The following is a 25,266-nucleotide window of genomic DNA, read 5'->3' on the forward strand; positions in this document are numbered from 1 at the left end:
CCTTGCCAGCCCATGCTATGCGCTGCCACCAGAGTCCTCTCTCCCCCTTAGGACACAGTTAGCAGCCTGTTGTCTGGGTATTACCCAGTGGGTGCCGGGGCTAAGATGGAGACATTGCTCTTTTGAGGGAAGACAGTATTTTTCAATTCCGAGACACTGTGTTGCTAAAATCCAACCTGTAGTGTGTAGGTCCGATCTGAGCTCCCTCAATCACTAAGAATGTGACCTTGCACAAGTGACTTAGCTCTGCTCATGTCCTCATCGGTAAAATGGGGATTAAACTCACATTTACCTCGCGAGCGTTGTCATGAATATTAAACGAGAGAGGGCCTGAGGTGTGCTTACAACAGGACCTATAATATAGTCAATGCTCAATATTTTATCTATGATTACCATTTCAGAGTAAATACATACAGCAGGATAATACATATTTAACATTTGATTGTGCTACTGAAATCAGGTAGTAGATTTAAGTTTGGAATAGAGATAGCTCGTCATTTTAATTTAGGCTTTCATTGTTTTTGTTTATTTGTTTGTTTTTTGGCCTTCCATTGTTATTGTCAGTGTGTTACTTTAAGTTTTTATTTAGGCCAGTATCTTTTCTTTTCTTTTTTTTTTTTTTATCCCGCCATGCCACACAGCATGTGGGATCTTAGTTCCCCAACCAGGGATCAAACCTACAGCCCCTGCATTGGAAGTGCAGAGTCTTAACCACTGGACCGCCAGGGAAGTCCCAGGACCAGTATCTTCTGAGCAGTGTTCACTGACGCCCTGGACTTCCTTGGTCTTCCCTCAGACGGCCATCCATGCCTCAGCCAAAGAAGCTCTACGTTGATCTTTTTATATTTGGTCTTCTAAACGTGTTTCCCCTAAGGAAAGGATTCTTTAGCAAACACAGGTTTTAAATAGTTTGTAGTTGCTGTGTGTAGCATGGGGCTGAGGAGGCCCAAGCGTCTTCTTGTATGCAGTGTGATGGAGAAACTCATGAAAACTTCCTGGGATCGGTTATATTTGTCTGACTGTATTCGTTTGATGGTGTCTATTTTTTCTCCCAGGGGTATAAGCTTGGAAAAAAGTTTTTTAAAAAACTACTCTTTCTTTCCTCAGATTTCCGTTTTTCACACTGTTCCAGCTAACAAGATCTGCTGTTTCGCCACATACTTGTATGGTTTTTCCTGCCTCTCTTCACTCTCTACTTTCCACCTTCACTTAACACTGTGAGGAAGCCTGGAGCATAGATGCTTGGAACAGTCTCCATGGCAACCGGGCTTGGTACTAATAAGGTCATGGGTGTGTTTTCCATCCATCCTTGCACCTGCCAGCTTCACAAACAGAAGTTGTCTTCCTGCAGCAAAGACTGTACCCTACCCCTGGCCAGCTGTCTCCCAGAGGCACCCAGCCAGGTACACGGGATTCAAAGTGTATATATAGCTCAGGACATACTCATCACCACTATTATAAAAGCTCAAAGCTGAGTCACTGCTGTCTTCTTCAGGGAGGATGAACAGCTCTCACTTGAATGCCAGCGTTCTCTTGCAAAGTAGGTCTCTGGGGCAGACACATCTGCACCAGAGAGCAAGGATTATTATCGGCCAGGCTGTATGGGTATGCCCCAGGCTTCTGCAGGATAATCCAAGGGGAGACAGGTCACTAGAGAAAGGGCAGCCTCTCCCTCCAGCTCCTTTGGGTCAGATCCAGATCGCAGACAGTCCTTCACATACCCTGTGCCCAGCACTGTGCTCAGTAGGGTTCATACATGACTTCATTTAATCCTCAATTCTTTGACTTTAGGAATTATCATTCCCAGTTTACACACAAAGAAACTAAGAGACATTAATTCACATTCCTAAGATCAACAACGATTTAGAGATATAACAGCCACCTTCCGACACTCACTTCTGTTTCATTTTAAGTCCTCAAAAACTTGATCCTAACTAACAGGTCAGATCAGAAACGTGACCTACAAACCTATTCTACGGTATAGCAGTTAGTTATTTCCAATCTAATGGTGGCTACTTTTCCTGTGAAAAATCAGTACATAAGAATAAGGATGCCAGAATACATCCCAGAATTAGAATGCATTTTATTAGTTTCCTGTGGCAGCTATAACAAATGACAGCAAATTTAGTGGGATGAAACGACACAAATTTATCTTACAAATTCTGGAGGTCATAAGTCCAAAGTGGATCTCACTGGGCTAAAGTCACGGTGTCAGCAGGGCTCTGTGCCTTCTGAAGGCTCTAGGGGAGAATCTGCTTTCTTACCTTTTCTAGCCCGTGGCCCCTTCCTGCATCTTCAAAGCCGGCAGTGACCGGTTGAGTCTTTCTCATATTGCTCCACTGTGATACACGCTCTCCTGCCCCCCATCTTGCACAGTTAAGGACCCTTATGATTATGTTGGGTCCACCTGGATAATCTAAGGTAACCTCGACATTTTGAGATCAGCTGACGAGCAACCTTACATCATAATTCCGTCTACACTTGTGAGTAACATTCGCAGGTTTCATGAACGAGAACATGGATGTCTTGGATGGAGGAGAGGTGCATTATTCTGCCTACCACACGCATAGGGTTGAAACAGAAGAAATATGATGGTTCCTCAAAGCATACAATTATGACCTTATTCAGTTAACCTTGACAATCCAAACTGAAAACAACAACAAAAGTCTCATAATAACTTGGCAGTCTTAATGTATGAAATAACGATATTAATTTTGCTAAATTCAAAAAATGTGCTGGTTCTGAAGATGATCTGTGATCTCTTGTTTTCAGCTAATTGACGGCAAGGAAATAAAGCACCTGAATGTCCAGTGGCTCCGAGCACACATGGGCATCGTGTCCCAGGAGCCCATCCTGTTTGACTGCAGCATCGGCGAGAACATCGCCTACGGGGACAACAGCCGGGTCGTGTCACAGGAGGAGATCGTGCAGGCAGCCAAGGAGGCCAACATACACCCCTTCGTCGAGACGCTGCCTGATGTAAGTCTCTCTCCAAATAAGGTGCCTGGGAGCCTGTGGCAGCCCCCCTGGCCTATGCTTGTGACTTCGAAAGGGCTGGATCCCAAAGGTGAAATGAGCAGCTAAAACACACGTCCACCTGTATACAAGCATCTGCCTGCACTTCCCATCCCCAGTGGATGCGATGTTTACCTGATCACCCGACTCACTCCCTGTGAGCAGCCTGACCGAAAAATACATATGCCTGGGAGGCCTTTCCTTCCAAGTCTGGATGCAGGGCCCACAGAAGCAAGAGTGACCCTCCCCCACCATTTCTCTCCCAACCTTCCTTCTGCCTCCTTGCCACTCTCCCCCAAGCCTCAAACCTCCCTCTGTGGAGTTGGGCCAGGCCAGGGAACTGGCCCCGTGCCAGAAAGAAGGCTCTGAGTAAGGCTGAGCCATTGGAGTGTCATCTCTCACCATTGCACATTCCATGCGCCCCAACCTCTGCTTCCTGATTATTGAAACCTTCCCTGGGCTGTTGTCCCACAGATGCCTTCTGAATTCCTCCTACGAAGTTAGGTAAATGGAACCTCTTGCCCTCTCTTAAGCCTCTTAGGTCCTGTATTTTGCATTGCAATCTAGACCTATCTTCTCTAACCCACCCGCCCCCCATTATCATAAGTTATGTTCTTTATTTTAAGGAAGTGCCCCCCTAAAAAGTAAAGCTCAGTAGCCTGAAACTGGCGGAGAAGGTCCTCTCCTCGTGGGGAAAGATGGCAATGCCTTATGGCCCCAACCCTCTCCCAAGATTTCCTTTTCTGGAGGCTCTTCTTTGGATACCTGCTGTCACCACACATCATAGGCTCCAGGGAAGAGGCGTTGTCCACTCCCCTCCTTTAACCTTCTAGCCCATCTGTGGATAATTGGCCCTTCCCAAGGCTAGAACATTTAAAGCATGTAACTTTAATTCCCTTTACTCATGGTGAGGTCAGTGTTCTCAAAGTCTGGGCGTGGGCCAGAACATCAGCGTCACCTGGGATCTTGTAAGAAATGCAGATTTTCAGGCCTGACCCCAGACCTACTGAATCAGAAACTTGGAGGTAGGGTCTAGCAATCTGTGTTTTAATATCCCAGGTGATGCTGATGCAGGTAAAGTGTGAGAACCACTGGGCTAGGGGTTAACAAAAGCAAATACGGAGAGTAATTATTATCTAGCTTATGAAATATACCTTGCCCCTCTCACTTTTGTCTGCCACCGGGACCTACCTTTCTGGGCTCTGGGCTCTGTTTACGGAGCACACTTGTAGACATCATAAGTCTTTTCCTCAATGTCTAGACCTGGAAAGAGAAGGCAAAACCACTTAAGTCCTATTTTCTGTCCAAGGACCTACTTCTTCACCTGAGTGGTTCGCACTAGGATTTACCTCACCCTGCAGTGGGCTGGTCTAGTTTCCTCCTCTCAGGGGTACAGCCCTGCCTTTATCTGCCTCAACAGGGTCGATACTGTGGCAGTGCAGCCTGGCAACCTCTGCACCCTCATGGGACTCACTCCAGTGCTCTAGCCTCCCTGGTGGCTGCAGCTCTGGGCTGGGCCAGTCCCAAGCATCTGCCGGAACCTCCCCTGGGCTTGCTTACTCCACCTGCAGGTGGAGAGCTCTGTGTTGAGTGCCATAGAACTAAGGTTGCCAGAAATAGCAAGTAAAAACAGGCAATCCTACATAGAATGAATTTTTTTTAAATTGAAGGATAGTTGATTCACAATGTTGTGTTAATTTGTGCTGTACAGCAAAGTGATTCGGCCATATATATACACACATTCTTTTTTTAATATTCTTTTTCATTATGCTTTATCATAGGATACTGAATATAGTTCTCTGTGCCATACAGTAGGACCTTGTTGTGTATCCATTCCATATATAATAGCTTACATCTGCTAACCCCAGCCTCCCACTCCGTCCCTCCCCTCCCCACTTCCCCCTTGGCAACCACAAGTCTATTCTCTATGGCTATGAGTCTGTTTCTGTTTCGTAGACAGGTTCATTTGTGTCATATTTTAGATTCTGGAAATGTATAAGTGATATCATAATGGTATTTGTCTTTCTCTTTCTGACTGACTTCACTTAGTATGATAATCTCTAGTTGCATCCATGTTGCTGCAAATCCATTATTTTGTTCTTTTTTATGGCTGAGTAATATTCCATCGTATATATGTACCACATCTTCTTTATTCATCTGTCAATGGACATCTAGGTTGCTTCCATGTCTTGCTATTGTGAATAGTGCTGCTGTAAACATAGGGGTGCATGTGTCTTTTTGAGTTATAGTTTTGTCTGGATATTTGCCCAGGAGTGGGATTGCTGGATCATACGGTAATTCTATTTTTAGTTTTCTGAAGAACCGTCACACTGTTTTGCATAGTGGCTGCACCAGCTTAACATTCCCACCAACAGTGTAGGAAGTGGAACGTGAATTTTAAAGTCAAACTCTGGATGTCAGAATCAGAGCCCACAGTTTGACTAACATTTCAGCCTGGCAAGGACCTGAAAATAAAAAGATAATATGGTTTTTTTAGGTTACACATTACATTTCTACTCTTCCCTACATACCCTATTAATTCCTGTCCTATTGTCACATTGGATACTTAGTGAGCGTTATCTGCTCTGGGAAACAATATGTGAAAAATTTCAGGAGAACTCTGAAAACAAAAGTCAATCAGGAGATTTCAGCTTTTCCAGTTAGATATCGAATAGAGTTTCTTAGCATCCATTAAAATTGTTGAAGCTTTAGAGATAGTCTTATTAAAACAGACAGCAAAAGGCTAGCATCCCAAGAATTTCTTCCCTTCCTCACTTTATTTTTTTTAAAACGATATTATCATAATCGACATTTTATTTTTTTTAACATCTTTATTGGCATATAATTGCTTTACAATGGTGTGTTAGTTTCTGCTCTATAACAAAGTGAATCAGCTATACATATACGTACATCCCATATCCCCTCCCTCTTGCGTCCTTCCTCACTTTAAAATAATGCAGAGAGCATCACCTGCTGGTTATAAATAAAATGAGTTTCAATTATTTTATTATGCATAGCCTGTTGAAATCAAATTTCCTTCCTCCTACCAATCTTTGTCCCAAATGCAATGAAACCAGAAGGCTGGAAGAGCCTCACATTGCAACAGTCATCTTACTCATAAATATGTTGACTTGTCTGCACTAAAGCATAACTTTTAAGACCCAAACGTCTGTCTTCAAGAAGAGAGGTTAATCCTGCCATTCAGAGCTATTTTTTTGTTGTTTAACTCTCCTTCAACCCATTCTTAGCTTCTGAACCTAAACTTTTTTGTGTATGTGGAAGTGGTTATCCTATTTTCTGCAAGCACACACTATTTCAGAACTTTATCAGTTCTACTTTTCATCATAACAAAACCCTATTTACAGAAATATAACACCAGAGTAGGAGACAAAGGAACTCAGCTCTCTGGTGGCCAGAAGCAGCGCATTGCGATAGCTCGTGCCCTCGTTAGACAGCCTCGTATATTGCTTCTGGATGAAGCTACATCAGCTCTGGATACAGAAAGTGAAAAGGTAAGAATTTAACGTGGACTCATTCACACTTGAAGCAGTTGTCCCTTAAAAGGTTTTAAATTTATGCTTCTGTCTTCTACAGTAGAGAACACAATTCAGCCAGATACTGAGTTTTGTTACTTTCAGTGGAATTTAAACACTTTCGGTAGCTGTCATTCAAGAGAACTAAGATGAAACAAGGCAGATTAGTCTTATAACGCTTGTGCTCCAAAAGTCAGCCCCGGATCACTTTGTATTGGTCTAAGAAGCTGCATTCAGGAGCCATAGTCCCATTACTACTGGCAGCATCTCCTCAACAACTATATAAAAAAAGTGGAAGCACAGAACAGTGTTAAAAGCTGACTGTACTTGAAGGTAAATACTAGCAATTGTTCTCAGTTTGAGAAGAAGTGGAGTGTTCAGGTGTCTGAAAGATAAACTCATTCTGAGTTTTTTTTAATCTTAAAAATAACAAAATTCAAGGAGGCTGTGTTTGGCCTGTGCTCAGGCTTCCTGTATTTACTGTAGTGCTAGACCAGAAGGATGTCACGAGGCTGGGGACACTACTAAGTGCTTCTAAATGATTGCATAGGCTGTATTTACAGTCATAACTCTGAGATAAACCAAATTAGGATTCAGTATTCTTCTGATACGACAGATCCCTTGCTTTGTAAAATCTGTTATATTCCATTGACACCACTGTTAAAGAAGCACGTATCGTTGGAGAAATTAATTGTGAGGCTTGTTATGGAGGAGAAATTCAAGGGAGTGGATTATTATGATCAGAGTTAATTTGTGTGATTATTGAACAGGTTGTCCAAGAAGCCCTGGACAAAGCCCAAGAAGGGCGCACCTGTATCGTCATCGCTCACCGCCTGTCCACCATTCAGAATGCAGACTTGATAGTGGTGTTTCAGAACGGCAAAGTCAAGGAGCACGGCACACACCAGCAGCTGCTGGCGCAGAGAGGCATCTACTTCTCCATGGTCAGTGTCCAGGCTGGAGCAAAGCGCTAGCGAACTGTGACCATATGAGCTATTAAATATTGCCTAATATTTGTGTTAAAATATGGCATTTAATCAAAATTGAAAAAGTGACCACTTCCTGGGAAAACTATGTAGAGTTACTTATTTAACATTTCCTGCTTCAGTGGAAGATCATTCCACCCAGTTCAGAGTCTTCAGAGACTATAATTGAAGGAACAGAAAGAAACAGCATCAATTGGAGAACAGTAATGGTTTTAATTGCATTATAAAATTTATAGAATCATTCAAAGTAGATTTTGTTAATAAAGTGTATAATTTGTGTTTCTATTTTCTTATTCAGACTGTAACTGACTACCTTGCTAAAAGATTATAGAAGTAGCAAAAAGTACTGAACGTTTGCATAAAGTGCCTATAATAAAACTAAACTTTTATATGACTGGAGTCATCTTGTCTAAAGTGCCTGTAAATCTATCGTCTCCCAGTTGGACTACTGAAGATCATTTCTGCACTTTAAAAAAAGGACTTCTTTAAAAACTCTCATTAATTTTTGTAAGGATGGTTAAACAGTGTAACAATTCCTATTGTACATGTCTTTTCACGTTGGGTTCTACAAAGCCATCTGGCTTCATTCTTCTTGGACTTGATCCTGCTGATTCTTGAACTTCCAACTTTATGCTGGCTGTCAAACCAACCACATAGATCAATACAGGATTTCAGGGGCTGAGATGGGGCAGAGGATGGACAGTTGTGAAGTGTATACTCTGATGTACATTGAATATCTTGCCTTGCTCTTATAAAGGGCTCTCACAGGATTTTAATACTTTTGCATTTTTAAAAATACAGTTCTTTTTCTGTTTTGATAATGCATCACTTTCCCCAGTAATTGGTCTCTTCCAAAGTTGATCCTTCTGGTGGCAGGTGATTAAAATGTGCCATAAGTTTAAATACATCATCATGAAAACATGACGAAAAAGGAAAATATCACCAGAAAATGATACCCTGACTATAAAAAGAGAAGCCAAAAAGCACTATAAACATGATTGAGAGTCACAAGCTGGGAGCAGTATTTGCCATATTTATTATAAATAATTGGTATTGTTACTATATAAAGAATTTTAAAAGGAAGAAAATGCCATCATCTCCAAGGAAGAATTGGCAGAGGACATGGTCCAGTAAATCCCGAAGAAGAAATTGAGGAGAAAGAAAGTGCACACTCTCAAAGAAATGTAGATTAGATCAACAAACCCTTGAGGGGTAACATGAGCCCCATGGCGGAATAAGACATCCTTTGTTTCTCCCTCAAGGACATAATTTGGCATCCAAGCACAGACAAAAGTACCTTTTTGGGAGTTGTGGGATCCAGCATCATATGCCAAGGGACCTAAGAGGATCCTTGCTTCCCCGTGAGTCAGCTAATAGGGATAAAGACCTGGGTCCTGGCTGTGGACCGTGCAGTAGCCTGTGAACTGGCTCCAGTGCCCCTTGGCCTTGGTCCAGGAGCCCCTGGAAAACACTGTCTAAGACAATCACCCACAGACCATAGAGCCTTTGTACAAGTCCGGGTTTCCAGATGAGAAGTTCCAGCACACCTTTGGAGCAAAAAAACCTCGAAGTTTGGAAGCATTGAGAGGATGAGAGGAACAGCTTGTCCTGACTTGCACCATCCCTCCCCCCAAGGGGACACAGCTTAGGGCCAAGAGAGATCTCAGCCTGTGATTTCTCTCAGGGAAAGTGAGAGCTTGTGAGTGACACGTGGCTCACAGGAGGCTGCCAAAGGAACTCCTTTCTCTCTCCCCACATCCAGAGTACTGAAACATGAACTGCATGACTGAGAGGCAGGAAGAGACGGAGAATGGCACGTAGCTCCCTCAGAGGGTGTTAAAGGGGCACAGAGCCTGCTAACCACATTCAAGAAGCCTGCCCTGAAGCCGCTGGGAATGCCTCACCTGCAGATCCTCCAACGGGTGCACGGGTGTCCCCAGTGCTCAGTATGCCTCACCCACACAAACCCCCTGACCCTGTGGCTGGCTCCCTGTGTGTGCTCCCAGCAGCAGTGGTGAGAGCAGGGTCTGGCAGATGGTGAGTGAAATTCAAGCACACAAAGAATGCAGACTTGAATCTGCAGGCCAGGGAGAAGCCACAAATGAGCTTTAGGGCCACCTTTGAAAAAAGGGAGGCAGGCAATACATGGTTTGGTGCATTGCAGATCAAGGGGAGGCATATAAGCTTAAGGATTCTGCCACAAGAGGGGGCAAGAAGTGTGGATCAGGTGTAACCAGAGAAGGCCTGAGAAAGCCTCAGAATCACTAGCAGGGCTGATGGAAGATACTTCTCTCCTGAAGCCAGTTAATAAAGACAGGAGGAGGTGACTTTAACTTCAAATGGGAAGACAGCAATGCAGAACTTCAAGGAATATGAAAAATCAAGGGAACATGACACCACCAAAGTGTCACAATAATCTTCCAGTAACCAACCCAAGACATGGAGATCTGTGATTTTTCTCGTAGTGAATTCAAATATGGTGTTCTAAGGAAACTCTGTGAGTTCAAAGAAAACACAAAGACAAGTCAACAAAATTAGAAAAACAGTACACAAACAAAATGAGAAATTTGACAAAGAGATAGAAAATATTAAAAGGAACCAAACAAATTCTGAAGCTGAGGAATACAGTGAATGAAATGAAAAATATAATAAAGAGCATCAGTAGCACCTAAATATATTCAGCAAATACTAAGAGATCTGAAGTGAGAAATAGACAACAATACTATAATAGTAGGGGACTTCAATATCCTACTTTCAACAATAAAGGGATCATCAACAAAGAAATGTTGGATCTGGACTACACTTTAGACCAAATGGATTAGCAGACATGTAGGGAACATTCCATCCAACAGCAGCAGAATACACGTGCTTCTCAAGTACACATGTAAAAAGTAGCAGAATAGGTCAGTCAGAAGACAGAAGAGAAGAACTTTGAAGTTACCTAGTCAGAGGAGAGAACAAATCAAAAAGAATGGAAGAGAGTGAGAAAGCCTACATGATATATACAGTACTATCCAAAGAACCAGTTTGTGAATTATTGGTGTTCTGGAAGGAGAAGAGAGGACAGAAAGCTTATTTAAAGAAATAGTGGCTAAGAATTTTTTCCAGACCTGGGCAGAGATTTAGATCTCCAAATTCACGAAGCTGGTAGGCCACCCAACAAAATCAACCTAGAGAGATCCTCTCCAATACACATTATAATAAAACTGTTAAAAATCTAAAACAAGGAATCTTAAAAGCATGAAGAGAGGAAAAAAGCTTATAACTTTCAAAAGAACCTGCATGAGGCTATCAGTGGATTTCTCAGCAGAAACCTGACAGGCCAGGAGAGAGTGGGATGATACATTCAAAGTGCTGAAAGGAAAAAAAAAAAAAAGCCCTGCCAGTCAAGAATTCTCTGTCCAGCAAAGTGGTCCTTCATAAACGAAGGAGAGAGACTTTCTCAGACAAACAGAAGCTGACAGAATTCACCACCACAAGACCTGCCTTACAAGAAATGCTGACAGGAGTTCTTCAAGCTGTAGTGAAAGGATGCTAATTAGTAACACGTAGCCAACTTCAGAATACTCTGATACTGTCATATGGTGCTGTATTAAAAGTTATAGGACAGTATAAAGGTTAAAGGACAAGGGTATTAATAATAGCTATAGCTACAACTTATTAATAAATACTCAATATAAAGAGGTAAATTGTGGACTTCCCTGGTGGCGCAGTGGTTAAGAATCTGCCTGCCTGCCAATGGAGGGGACATGGGTTCAAGCCTGGGTCTGGGAAGATCCCACATGCCGTGGAGCAACTAAGCTCGTGTGCCACAACTAGTGAGCCCGTGCACCACAACTACTGGAGCCTGCGCGCCACAGCTACTGAAGCCTGCATGCCTAGAGCCCGTGCTCCGCAACAAGAGAAGACACCACAATGAGAAGCCCGCGCCCCACAAAGAAGAGTAGCCCCCGCTCGCCGCAACTAGAGAAAGCCCACGTGCAGCAACAAAGACCCAACGCAGCCAAAAATAAATAAATAATTTTTTTAAAAAAGAGGTAAATTGTGACATCAAAAACATAAAAAGGGGGAGTAAAAGGTTAGAGTTATTGTATGCAAAGTTGTTATCAGTGTAAAATAAACTATTATATCTGTAAGATGTTTTATGTAAGCTTCATGGTAACCACAAAGCAAAACCCTGTAGCAGATTCACAAAAGAGAAGAGAATCAGAGCATACCACTATGGAAAATCATCAATTCACAAAGGAAGGCAGCAAGAGAGGAAGAAAGGAACAAGGGAACTACAAAATAGCCAGAAAGCAATTAACAAGATAGCACTAAGAAGTCATTACCTATCAATAATTACTGTAAACGTATGTTGATTAAATTCTCCAAAATAGGCATAGAGTGGCTGGATAAGACGCAGTTATATGCCGACTACAAGAGACTTGCTTTAACTTTAAGGGCACACATAGGCTCAAAGTGAAGGCATGAAAAAGATACTCCATGCAAGTAGAAACCAAAAGAGAACAGAGCTAGCTATACTTATATCAGAGAAAATAGACTTAAAGCCAAAAACAATAACAAGAGACAAAGAAGGTCATTATATAATGATAAAGGAGTCAATTCATCAAGAAGATATCACAGTTGTGAATATATATGTGCCCAACATTGGAGCACCTAAATATATTCAGCAAATACTAAGAGATCTGAAGTAGTGAGAAGTAGACAACAATACTATAATAGTAGGGGACTTCGGTATCCTACTTTCAACAATAAAGGGAACATCAACAAAGAAATGTTGGATCTGGACTACACTTTAGACCAAATGGATTAGCAGACATGTAGGGAACATTCCATCCAACAGCAGCAGAATACACATGCTTCTCAAGTACACATGTAAAATTCTCCAGGAGAGGTCATATGATAAGTCACAAAGCAAGTGTTAGTAAATTTAAGAAGATTAAAATGATACCAAGTATATTTTTCAACCACAGTGATAGACACCTAAAATCAATGACAGGAGGAAAGTTGGAAAACTAACAATAATATGGAAATTAAACACTCCTGAACAACCAATGGGTTAAGGAAGAAAACAAAGGGGAAATTTTTAAAAATATCTTGAAGCAAATGAAGATGGAAATACAACATACCAAAACCTATGAAATGCAGCAATAGATGTCTTAAGAGGGAAGTTTATGGAGATAAATGCCTACATTAAGAAACAAGAAAGATCTCAGAAAAGCTACGTTTCAGTTCAAGAAACTAGGAAAAGAAAAATAAACTAAGACCAAAGTTATCAGCAGAAAGGAAATAAGATCAGAACAGAAATAAATAAAGACTAGAAAAACAAAAGAAAAGAACAATGAAAATAATAACTTTTTTTGGAAAGATAAGCAATATTGACAAAAGTAGCTAGAAAGAGAAACAGAAATCAAATAAAATTGGAAATGAAAGAGGAGAAATTACAACTGATGGCACAGAAATAGAAAGGTTCATAAGAGACTACTATAAAGTTATACACCAAAAAATTGGATAAAAACAAACTGATAAATTCTTAGAAACATACCATACCAAGACTGAATCATGAAGAAGTCAAAAATCTGAATAGACCAATAATGAGTAAGGAGATTAAGTCAGTAAACCAAACCTCCCAACAAAGAAAAACCCAGGGCCAGATGGTTTCACTGGTGAATTCTACCAAACATTTAAAGAAGAATAACACCAGTGTTTCTCAAACTCTTCCAAAAAATTGAATAGGAGGGACCACTTCCAAAGTCATTTTACAAGGCCAGCATTGTCCTGATCAAAAAGCCAAGTAAGAACATTACATGGAAACAACAGACAAATACCTGTGATGAATACTGATGCAAAAATTCTTGATAAAATGCTAGCAAACTGGATTTAACTGCATGTTAGAAGGATCATACAGCATGATCAAGGGGGCTTTATCCCTGGGATGCAAGGATGGTTCAACACATGCAAATCAATAATTTATTAATAAATTAATTTTATTAAATTAATAAAATGAATAATAAAAATGAGATCATCTCAATAGTTGCAGAAAAGAATTTGACAAAGTACAACATCCTTTCATGGTAAAAACTTTCAACAAATTGATTATATAGGGAATATACCTTAACACAATAAAGGCCATATATTGTAAGCCTACAGCTAACAGCATACTCATTGGTGAAAGGTTGAAAGCTTTTCCTCTAAGATCAGGAATGAAATAAGAGTCCCCACTCCTGACTCCTAGTCAACATAGTATAGGGCATTCTAGCCAGAGTAATCAGGCAAGAAAGAAAAAATGGCATTCAAATCAGAAAGGAAGAAGTAAAATTGTCTTTGCAGATGATAAGATCATATACACATACAGAATGTCCTAAAGTTTCTACCAAAAAATGTGTCTTTCTCTGCCTGGCTTATTTCACGTAGCATAATGCCCTCCAGGTTCATTCGTGTTGCCACAAATGCAGGATTTCCTTCTTTTTATGGCTGAACAGTATTCCATTGTATGTATATACCACATTTTCTTTATCCAGTCATACTTTGATGGATACTTAGATTGTTTCCAAATTTTGGCTACTGTGAATAATGTGGCAGTGAGCGTGCAGTGCTGATTTCATTTCCTTCAGATATATACCTAGAAGTGGAATTGCTGGATCATGTGGTAGTTCTGTTTTTAATTTTTTTGGTATAACTTCCATACTGTTTTCCATGTTAAGCCGTCAAATTTGTGGTAATTGGTTACAGTAGCCTTGGGAAACTGATACAGGCTTCAAATCAGGGAAGCTAAATATAATGCTTTTATTTTATTTTTTAAAAAAGGGGTCTAATGAGGCTCTGAGTTGGGCTAACGAAAAGAGGGAAGGACGGGTGGCTGTGAGAAATATCCATAGTCTAGATGTGAGAGGTAGAGGGAGGAAAAAAAATTGGCTAGGAAAATGCTGTAACATTGATGGAGGTGAGGAACTCTTAGGAGGAAGATGATGCGTTCATATGGCTTGAAGGTGACATCATAGTAGAAGCTTTTGAAAAGTGTGGCCCTTGGGTACTAACTAAACACAGATGGGTCCCCTGTGTGCTGTTTGCTTGAATTCAACTTTTATTTTCTTAGTTCCATCCTGCGATTCTTCAGCTCTGTCCAACTCTAAACAATGATGGTGATTTTGTTCACCAGAACGAACTTCTGAATTCAGGCTAAAGTGTGTTTCTGTTTCATGACATAAAGAGCAGCCACTTGTTACCAGGTCTCAATAATAAGAAGTCTTTTTGATTAATTTTTCTTACTCACATCTTCATTTCAGATGCCTGCTTCTAATTTGTGAACCTTTTGAGGAAAGGATTATGTCTTTGCATCACTTTGCTCTTTTGTCTGGCAACATCCTTAGTATATACTCGAGGTTCAGTGTCTGTTCTTTTGCCAATTTTTTTTTTTTTTTTTTTATCTAGTATGTACTTTCCTCTGGGTCAATTTTGCTTTATCAAAAATTAACATCTGAAAAGTCATTTGTTAATATAAGATATATTAACAGTATTCTTATCTAAGGCCATACAGTTCTGCATAAAAAACAGGGAAGGGAGTTCATCTTTACCATAAGACCTGTGACCCACCTTTACCTACTCTACCAAATAAAAGGGAAAACTGTATGGGAATTGTGTCCATAATTTTGTAAAAGAAAAAAATGTTTTTAAGAAATTAGAGTAGGCTGATAACAGTATTATACCAGTGCCAACGTCCTGCGTTTGATTTTGTATTATAGTTACTACCTGCTGTCATTCAGGGAAGCTGGATGAAGGGTACACAGGACTCTACAATTTTTGCAACTTCCTATGAGTCTATGATTATTTAACAAGAAAAAGTTAAAAGAGAAATAGGAGAATCATATGGTGAAACTTTACTTAGAGACTTGCTGCTCTTGGAATTATCTGGCAGTCCAGTGGTTAGGACTCTGCGCTTCCACTGCAGGGGGTACGGGTTTGATCCCAGATCAGGGAACTAAGATCCTGCAAGCCACATGGTGTGGCCAAGAAAAAAAAATTTGCTGCTCTTGAAGTGATAGTAATTTGGGCTAAAATCTGAAAAATGAGAAAGAGTTACCCAGGAAATGGTGTGAGTGTGGAAGACAGGACATAGGGATGAAGGGACAGCATTTCAGGTGGAGGAAACAGCCTGTTCCTAAAGGATTTGAAGTACAGAAGGAAGGATGTTGTGGTTGGAGCTGGCTGATCAAGGCGGAGAGTGGCATGAGACACTCTGGCCTGCTACCTCCGGGAGCCCTGCCTGACAAAGTGGAGTTTGGGAGTGTTTTACCCCTCCCTCTCAGAACCCAGCCACTGTGCCATAAGAAGCAGCCTGAGTTACATGGGAAGGCCATGTGACTTGACTCAGCAGAGCCCCCAGCCCACAGCCAGTATCAAGTCCCAGGCACGTGAGTGGGTATCTCAGACATCCAGCCCAGTCAAGCCTTCAGATGACTGCAGCCCCAGCCAGTATCTGACTGTATGCTCATGAGATGAGAACCACCCAGCTGATCCCAGTCAATCTGAAGAACCATAAGAGATAAAAAAAAAAAAAACATTATTTTGAACCAATTGATAACTAGAATGAGTAATAACCCTTCTAGTTGCAGAGCCTATAAAGGATTTTCGCTTGCCTTAACTCTCTTGATCTTCAAAAGTATGCTGTAGGCTGTAATATCTTGGTGGGCATCTGGTTCATCATTGTAATCCAACACCTCCATCAATGTAGAAAGTCCTCAATAAAAATCTTTGTTAAATGAAAACGAAAAAAGATTTGTCAGTCTTAAAAAAAGATTAGACAAAAGATTTTCTGGAGCACCGTCTGTAACTGTAGTCCTTTGTCCCACTTGGAACTTCTAACACTAAGATGAAAGACCTCTGCCCTTGGCGTCAGGAGAAATCAGAATAGCAAAGAGAAGAGCAGCAGTGCTTACAGATACGTGCAAGAGGCAAAGATACATGATGAAATATTTTTACCAGGACTCTTTCAAAAGAGCCAATTTTGGTCATAAGGAAAAGTGACCTTTGAATTGGAAAAAGCATTTTTGCTTTCGGCACTAGGCAGCAAAATTTAAATGTTTTCCCTTCTTATTGATTGTTGCTTGTTATGTGGAGAAGCACCAAGGCGCTCCAGCGAGAAAACCTGGGTTTCTCTTCTGGCTGCCTGTTTGTTACGCATGTGATTCTTTGGGCCAGTTACTTATTTTCTCTAAACCTTTATTTCCTTCTTGGGACTTAAGGAATTTCAATAGCTACCTCATTGGATTACTTGAGCACTAAATATTATAATAAAGTATTTAGGACAATACTCAACAGAATATAGCAAAAGGAAAATTTGCCTTCACTCCGTGTGTTTCTTGCTCTTCAAGGCCACCAATTCTCATGAAAAGGAAGTTCTGTTTTATATTTATTCACCTATTAGGAGCACACTGATAAGACAAGGAGCCACGGTTTAAGGAGAGAGGAAATAAGTTTAGTAACGTGTGTAGGTGTCATAACACAGGACTTCTTGGGAAACTAAGAAGAGAGCCATCACTTCTCCTGGGAGTGCTTAGAGGGTTTAAAAAAAACTTCCTAGAGAACTGAGAATCTACTTGTCAAATGGACAGTAGAGAAAATCTATGCATGTGGAGAGCAGTATAAACAGCCTGGAAGGCTGCATCAGAAGTGACTCACGGTGCTCAGTTTCAGGTGTTGGGAGGAGTGGGTGGTGCCCACCACAGGGATGAGTCTGGGAAGTCGGGTAGGAACCAAGCCTGAGGGGTCTGGTATGCCAGAATAAGTGTATTTTTATTCTTGCTGTGGTTTATTTGAAATGGTGAGAGAATTGAGATATGCCCTATTTTTTTTTTTTTTTTTGCGGTACGCGGGCCTCTCACTGTTGTGGCCTCTCCCATTGCGGAGCACAGGCTGCGGACGCGCAGGCTCAGCGGCCATGGCTCACGGGCCCAGCCGCTCTGCGGCATGTGGGATCTTCCCGGACCGGGGCACGAACCCGTGTGCCCTGCATTGGCAGGCGGACTCTCAACCACTGCGCCACCAGGGAAGCCCTGCCCTACTTCTGAGTGTCCACATTCCTACAAAGGTACCTGTGCAGTAAGATATTATAAAATAAATCACATTTAACCTCTTTGATTTCTGTTATGCAGATGGACATACCACCCTTTTACAAACTCCTTAAGTAAAGGAAGAAAAGAACCCACTTTAGAAACCTACCGTGTAACCCTTTCACATGTGGGAAACCTGCAAGAGAGTTTCTGCAACTGGAGTATTTCAACCACAAGCATCAGGGGCCCCAACATCCTAGCATCTCAGGCCAGAAATCACACTGTTCTTTATGGGAAGGAGGGGAAAAGACAAGGTGAGGGAAAGAGGGTTTTGTTTGTTTGTTTTTTTAGTGAAGAGATAGAGAAAGCTAAACGATGTTATCAGGTCATACTTCTAATATTTATTTCTGTCATTAAGCAGTGGGCATTTGAGGCTTTCCTGTTCTATCAGAATTTGAGTATGACAGTTTTTGCATTTCCCAAAGAGTTCATTGTCCCTGTTCAATTCCCTCTTATGCAAAACATGTCTGTCAGTGTGGGCAATGACCCCACTACTCCCACTCTTTAGAGTTTAAATAGATGACTCAGGCAATGAGTCATTTTTCCATGGATTGTCTATGTTGCTTGGAAAAGTGGCAGTTCCAGCCAAGCTATGGCTGAGACTACCTGAATTATTTGGAAAACACTATGGCCATAGTAATCTGCCTCCTTAGACTAAAAAAAAAAATGGTATAAAATTCTTTGGGATCAGGGAGCCCAGGTCTGGAACATGTACATATAGATAAAACCTGGAGCGCAATATGCTAAAGGGAAGTGGTTGGGTTAAAGTGAAAAAAACAATTTTGTGGATTCCCTCTGTGAGAACAAATACAAAATACTGGATGTTTCATAAAAGTTTGCATTTATGAATAAGTCTTTTGCATATATTTCAATTCTGAAAGCGACTTTTTGGAGAAGCTAAATTTTTTATTGGCTATTAATAGATGAAATTAAACTTCAAGTACATTTTCTTTTTAAATTTTTAAAAAAATTTATTTAATTTATTTATTTTTGGCTGTGTTGGGTCTTCATTGCTGCACACGGGCTTTCTCTAGTTGCGGCGAGCAGGGGCTACTCTTCATTGCGGTGTGCGGGCTTCTCATTGCTGTGGCCTCTCGTTGCTGAGCATGGGCTCTAGGCACGTGGGCTTCAGTAGTTGTGGCTCGTGGGCTCTAGAGCACAGGGTCAGTAGTTGTGGCACATGGGCTTAGTTGCTCTGCAGCATGTAGGATCTTCCCGGACCAGGGCTCGAACCCTTGTCCCCTGCGTTGGCAGGCGGATTCTTAACCACTGCTCCACCAGGGCGCCCTCAAGTACATTTTCAATTTTCAGAATTTGCATTTACACTGGAAAGTCTACTTTGGCCAACAATTTTAGCCTTGCATATCAAGGCCAAGGTCATAGGTTAGCTATGCGATTCTCTGCACCAAACTCCCATATACTTTCTACACCTCTTCAAGTTTACGTTTCACACTATATTTCAAATATTTGCTTATTTTTTCTCTCTGTTTATAGGTATTTTATGTACGTGAGGGCGAAGTCTTTATCTTGTAGTCTATACATCTTCTCTGTGCTCAGGGCAGTATCTTGACATAGCATGTGCCCTCTTCAAAAGTGTTGCAAGAATCATGAATAGACACAGCTAGGCAGGAAATGGTAGAGTTGCCAGTTTCCAGATTCTTCTGCCTTGAGACGTGTCAAATATCTTCTCTTTGCCCTTCCATATTTACTCTCCTCCCTTCTCTCCACACTGCTTTCTGCCCTGGGAGATTGACTTCTGTGGGTTCAGCTAAAGGGAAACCTGGGGGACAGTTGGAGGGGATCACTGTCCTTTTCAAAGCAGTTTTCTCTACATGACACTCATAAGGGTGCGGGGAGGGAGAAGTTCTGGTAACTTCTCCCTCCCTGCACCCATGCTGGCCTAGGAAAGGCAATGCCCGCCCCCCATTTTTGTGGCTCCAACATACTACACTATCCATTATGGTGTATCCACTATACCCTATGTTCTGCCCATACCTTTATAAATAGTCACTTCGTTAAATCCTCCTTTAATATCCTAATTTTGATGCTCCTTTCCTCTCCTCCTGGGACTTCAACTGATAAAAGACAATTCCACTTATTTCACAAAGAAACCACCATTCTTGACAAGGTAATGATTGCTTTCTAAAAACCTTCTCAATTATGTCTGTGAGTCTAGATTCCTACTTAATGTATGAAGCCTCTCACATATCCCACCACGTCCTTATCTGCCTTTTGCCTCAAATGAAGATCACTCGTCACTTTTATCTATTTTTTGTATTATTTCCCTGCTTTTGGACTTTTAGAATTATTTCTCTTAGCTGTAACTTCATATGTGAGATTAGAGAATATGAATTTTCTATTTTCAATGGGTACTGTGGGTTGGGAGTGGAGGGAAGAAACACACCTAAAAAAAGTTAAATGGGGGGAAGGGTAAGCTGGGCCAAAGTGAGAGTGGCATGGACATATATACACTACCAAAAGTAAGGTAGATAGCTAGTGGGAAGCAGCCTCATAGCACAGGGAGATCAGCTCGGTGCTTTGTGACCGCCTAGAGGGGTGGGATAGGGAGGGTGGGAGGGAGGGAGACGCAAGAGGGAAGAGATATGGGAACATATGTATATGTATAACTGATTCACTTTGTTATAAAGCACAAACTAACACGTCATTGTAAAGCAGTTATACTCCAATAAAGATGTTAAAAAAAAAAAAGTTAAATGGCCTTGTTACTATAGAGCTCTCAAAGAGTTTGATATGCCTCAGGACCTTTGAGAGAGCAGCATGGTCACCAGCATTCCTGAAACTTATTTGACCATGGAACCCTTGTTATAGGAACCCTTGTTATCTAAGAACCTGCTGGTATTCCTCGGGTCACACTTTGGAAAAGCTTGCTCTTTAAAATCCGTCCTTCTATTCCTCCATAAATATTTCTTGAACAAATATTGACAAAACTGGTCAGAACTCTAAGAGACGGGGTGTGGAAGACAGGTTCCACAACCCTTTCTTTTTAATCCTTCGGTGACTGTTGTGTCAGAATCTTCAAAGATGTGCATGGTGGGGTGGGAGGTAGCTAGCACTTCCTGCAAGATCTAGTTTGAGGTACTGATTGATGGTACTTGGATATTCAATTAGAGGTCTTCTCCAAGCCTAGATTAATTGTGGATGCAGTTTCTCCTTTGGGCTTTCTGCCTTGATTCCTGAACTAGCTGGGGGTGCAAAAGAGGTGGGAAAGAAGGTAGAGCAGAGTGTTTATCAGGTGCTTGCAATGTGCCAGGTACTAAATTTAGTTCATCTCCTTTCTTAAAGGAGCTCACAGTCTAGTAGGAAGAAAAAGATGTAAGAATAATTAATGCAGTGTAATATATAATATAACATAAGGCTATAATGAATAAAGAACTTACACCCTGGTTTCTTTAGTGGTACTTTGTTATTCTGTGGCAAGGTCTGTAGTTACAGCGTTTATGCTTTGTTACAGACTTTATGCTTTGTTGCCGAGTAAGTTTAAGGTCAGACTGAGACAGTGTCCACCTACTTGCATGTCTTACATAGAAAAACATAGATTTTTTTTTTTAAGACACCAATTGTACTTGAACATGTTACTTTTTTAAATTTTTATTTATTTATTTATTTTTGGCTGTGTTGGGTCTTTGTTTCTGTGCGAGGCCTTTCTCTAGTTGTGGCAAGCAGGGGCCACTCTTCATCGCGGTGCACGGGCCTCTCACTATCGTGGCCTCTCTTGTTGAGGAGCACAGGCTCCAGACGCGCAGGCTCAGTAGTTGTGGCTCACGGCCCTAGTTGCTTCGCGGCATGTGGGATCTTCCCAGACCAGGGCTCGAACCCGTGTCCCCTGCATTGGCAGGCAGATTCTCAACCACTGCGCCACCAGGGAAGCCCAACACAAATTTTTATAAGTAGACATGATCTACTGGAGGTTACTAAGGTGGTGAGAGAGTGTGGAGGAGGGGAATGAGTAGATAAGTTAGAGAAATCTTTTTATCTAATACTTCATATCCCTTTTTCTATTGATGAACAAATACAAAGATTGGCTAATTTGATTTTAGAATCTTCTTCCTTTGCCTTGGCACCCTATTAGAGAAAATGGATTTTTAAAATCTGGTAGCAACTTCCAAGAAGATGGAGTAGACATATTTTTCCCTATTCCTCCTGCTAAGTACAACCAGAAATACAGAATGTTATTTATAAAACAATCATAAGAGTACTCTGAAAAGTGAAGAGAAGACAAAGTGGCTAAGGACCTTGGAATCCAAAGAATGACATGGTGGTGAGTTCTTCATTTTTGTTTTTGGCCTGTGGTTTTTTGTGGGTTTTTTTCCTTTAATTGAAGTATAGTTGATTTATAATATTGTGTTAGTTTCAGATGTATACAGCAAAGTGATTTGGTCATACATATATATGTATATATATTCTTTTTTCTATTATAGTTTATTACAAGATATTGAGTATAGTTCCCTGTGCTATACAGTGAATCCTTGTTTTTTATCTATTTTATATAAAGTAGTGTGCATCTGTTAATCCCATATTTCAAATTTATCCCTCTGCCCTTTCCCCTTTGGTAACCATAGGTTTGTTTTCTATGTCTGTGAGTTGGTTTCTGTTTTATAAATAAGTTCACTTGTACTGTTTTTTAGATTCCACCTATAAGTGATATCATATAGTATTTGTCTTTCTCTGTCTAACTTACTTCACTTAGTATGATAATTTCTAGATCCATCCATGTTGCTGCAAATGATGTTATTTCCTTCTTTTTTATGGTTAAGTAATACTGCACTGTATATGTATACCACTTATTCTTTATACATTCATCTGTCAGTGAACATTTGGGTTGCTTCTCTGTCTTAGCTATTGTAAATAGTGCTGCAATGAACATTGGGGTGCATGTATACTTTTCTTAAAATTAATTAATTAATTTATTTATTTATTTTTGGCTGCATTGGGTCTTCGTTGCTGCACGCGGGCTTTCTCCAGCTGTGGCAAGCGGGGGCCACTTCTTGTTGCAGTGGCTTCTCTTGTTGCGGAGCACGGGCTCTAGGCGCACAGGCTTCAGTAGTTGTGGCATGCAGGCTCAGTAGTTGTGGCTCGCAGGGCTCTAGAGTGCAGGCTCAATAGTTGTGGTGCACGGGCTTAGTTGCTCTGCAGCATGTGGGATCTTCCTGGACCAGGGCTGGAACCCGTGTCCCCTGCATTGGCAGGCAGATTCCTAACCACTGTGCCACCGGGCAAGTCCCTGCATGTATACTTTTGAACCATGGTTTTCTTCATATATATGTCCAGGAGTGGGATTTCTGGATCATATGGTAACTCTATTTTTAGTTTTATTAAGGAACCTCCATACTCTTTTCCATAGTGGCTGCACCAATTTACATTCCCACCAACAGTGTAGGAGGCTTCCCTTTTCTCATTATGCTCTCCAGCATTTATTGTTGGTGGACTTTCTAAAAAAAATTTTTATTGGAGTATAGTTGATTTACAGTGTTGTGTTATTTGCGGACTTTTTGATGATGGCCATTCTGACCAGTGTGAGGTGATATCTCATTGTAGTTTTGATTGCATTTCTCTAATAATTAGTGATATTGAGCATCTTTTCAAGTGCCTATTGGTCATCTGTATGTTCTCTTTGGAGAAATGTCTATTTAGGTCTTCTGCCCATTTTCTGATTGGATTGTTTGTTTTTTTGTTATTGATTTGTATGAGCTGTTTGTATGTTTTGGAAATTGAGCCCTTGCTGGTTGCATGGTTTGCAAAGATTTTCTCCCAGTCTGTAGGTTGTCTTTTTGTTTTGTTTATGGTTTCCTTTGCTGTACAAAAGCTTATAAGCTTGATCAGGTCTCATTTGTTTATTTTTGCTTGTATTTTTGCTTGTATTAGCCTTGGGAGACTGACCTAAGAAAGCATTGCTACGATTTATGTCAGAGAATGTTTTGCCTATGTTCTCTTCTAGGAGTTTTATGGTGTCATGTCTTAAATATAAAGTCTTTAAGCCATTTTGAGTTTATTTTTGTGTATGGTATGAGGGTGTGTTCTAACTTCATTGAATTAATTATGGCGGTCCAGCTTTCCCATCACCACCTGCTGAAGAGACTGTCTTTTCTCCATTGTATATTTTTGCCTCCTTTGTTGAAGGTGTGTGGGTTTACTTCTGGGCTCTCTATTCTGTTCCATTGATCTATATGTCTATTTTTGTGCCAGTACCATGCTGTTTTGATAACTGTAGCTTTGTAGTATTGTCTGAAGTCTGGGAGGGTTATGCCTCCAGCTTTGTTATTTTTCCTCAGGATTGCTTTGGCAATTCTGGGTCTTCTGTGATTCCATATAAATTTTAGAATTATTAAATTGTTCTAGTTCTGTGAAAAATATTATGGGTAATTTGATAGGGATCACATTAAATCTGTAGACTGCTTTGGGTAGTATGACCATTTTAACTATGTTAATTCTTCCAATCCAAGAACATGGGATATCTTTCCATTTCCTTGAATCATACTCAACTTCCTTTATCAGTGTTCTGTAGTTCTCAGTGTATAAGTCTTTCACCTCTTTGGTTAGGTTTATTCCTAGGTATTTTTTAATGTGATTTTTAAACGGGATTGTTTTTTGTTTTTTGATTTCTGATATTTCATTATTAGTGTAAAGAAATGCAACCGATTTCTATATATTAATCTTGTATTCTGCTACCTTGCTGAGTTCATTTATCAGTTCAAATAGTTTTTGTGTGGAGTCTTTAGGGTTTTCTGTACAGAGTATCGTATCATCTGCATATAATGACAGTTTTACCTCTTCCTTCCAATTTCGATACCTTTTATTTCTTTTTCTTGTCTGATGTTTTGTCTTGGTTTGCTTTATTCTTGCCTTGTATATCCCATACTTGGAGCTGAAGAAGGTGAAAACGCAGAAATGCCAATGTGCACAGACAAAAAGGAGCCCCAACAAAAGCCTGCTGTCTCTAACCAAAGGACCAGGAAAGGGGCAGCCCAGCAAGATAGAAAATGTTTAGACATTTTCTAGCCTCTCTACTCTAGCCAAACATCATAGGAAAATAACTATAGCACCATCCAGGCCCACGCCTGAAAAGGCTGAGTGGCAGGCCTTGACTTCTACCCTTGCGAGGCTGTAACAAGGCACCCTAACCTCACCATCTGAGCCCCACCACGGTGGTGTCAGAGAAAGCCAAGCAGGGAGCTGACTATTCATCCCCACTACAGGAATGAGGTACCACCTCCCCTCTCCTCTGGGATGGTATTAGAGGGGGCATAGTAGAGGCTCAGGACTTTCCCTATTCAGCAGTAACAAGGCCACCTCCGCACCCCTGTGGTGTCAGTGAGACCATGTGGAGAGCTGTAACAATGCACTCGCACTCTGCCCAGCTAGGAAGGTATCAATGGAGTCTATTAGGGAGTCAGAACCCCCGCCTCTGCTCGGCAGTATCAGGGAGCCCCTCCCACCTCAGGGGTCAGTGGAGACCAAGTGAGGAATCTGGACTTCTACCCTCACTTACAGTAATGACACCCCTTTCCCTGGTGGAGCAGTGTTCCCAAATCAAGGAAAATAAAAGGTTTAACTAAGATCTAGAATCTCACAACATAATACCTTAAATGTCCAGGTTTCAAG

At 41.1% G+C, this 25,266-nt stretch overlaps 1 protein-coding gene across 4 annotated transcripts in view; it reads left to right on the top strand.

Annotated features, from left to right (window-relative positions):
- The window catches only part of ABCB1 (ATP binding cassette subfamily B member 1), a 106,953-nt gene extending 99,028 nt beyond the window's left edge, over positions 1-7,925 (top strand). For all 4 annotated transcript variants that reach the window (XM_032643320.1, XM_032643322.1, XM_032643321.1 and 1 more), the window contains 3 exons: positions 2,773-2,979; positions 6,381-6,527; positions 7,319-7,925. In XM_032643320.1, the coding sequence (XP_032499211.1) occupies positions 2,773-2,979; positions 6,381-6,527; positions 7,319-7,522 (558 nt within the window). In that variant the 3' untranslated portion in view covers positions 7,523-7,925. The remainder of the gene's footprint in view (positions 1-2,772; positions 2,980-6,380; positions 6,528-7,318) is intronic.
- Positions 7,926-25,266: the final 17,341 nt, after the last annotated feature.

The sequence above is a fragment of the Phocoena sinus genome, chromosome 9, assembly GCF_008692025.1.
Source record: "Phocoena sinus isolate mPhoSin1 chromosome 9, mPhoSin1.pri, whole genome shotgun sequence".
NCBI lineage: Eukaryota > Metazoa > Chordata > Mammalia > Artiodactyla > Phocoenidae > Phocoena > Phocoena sinus.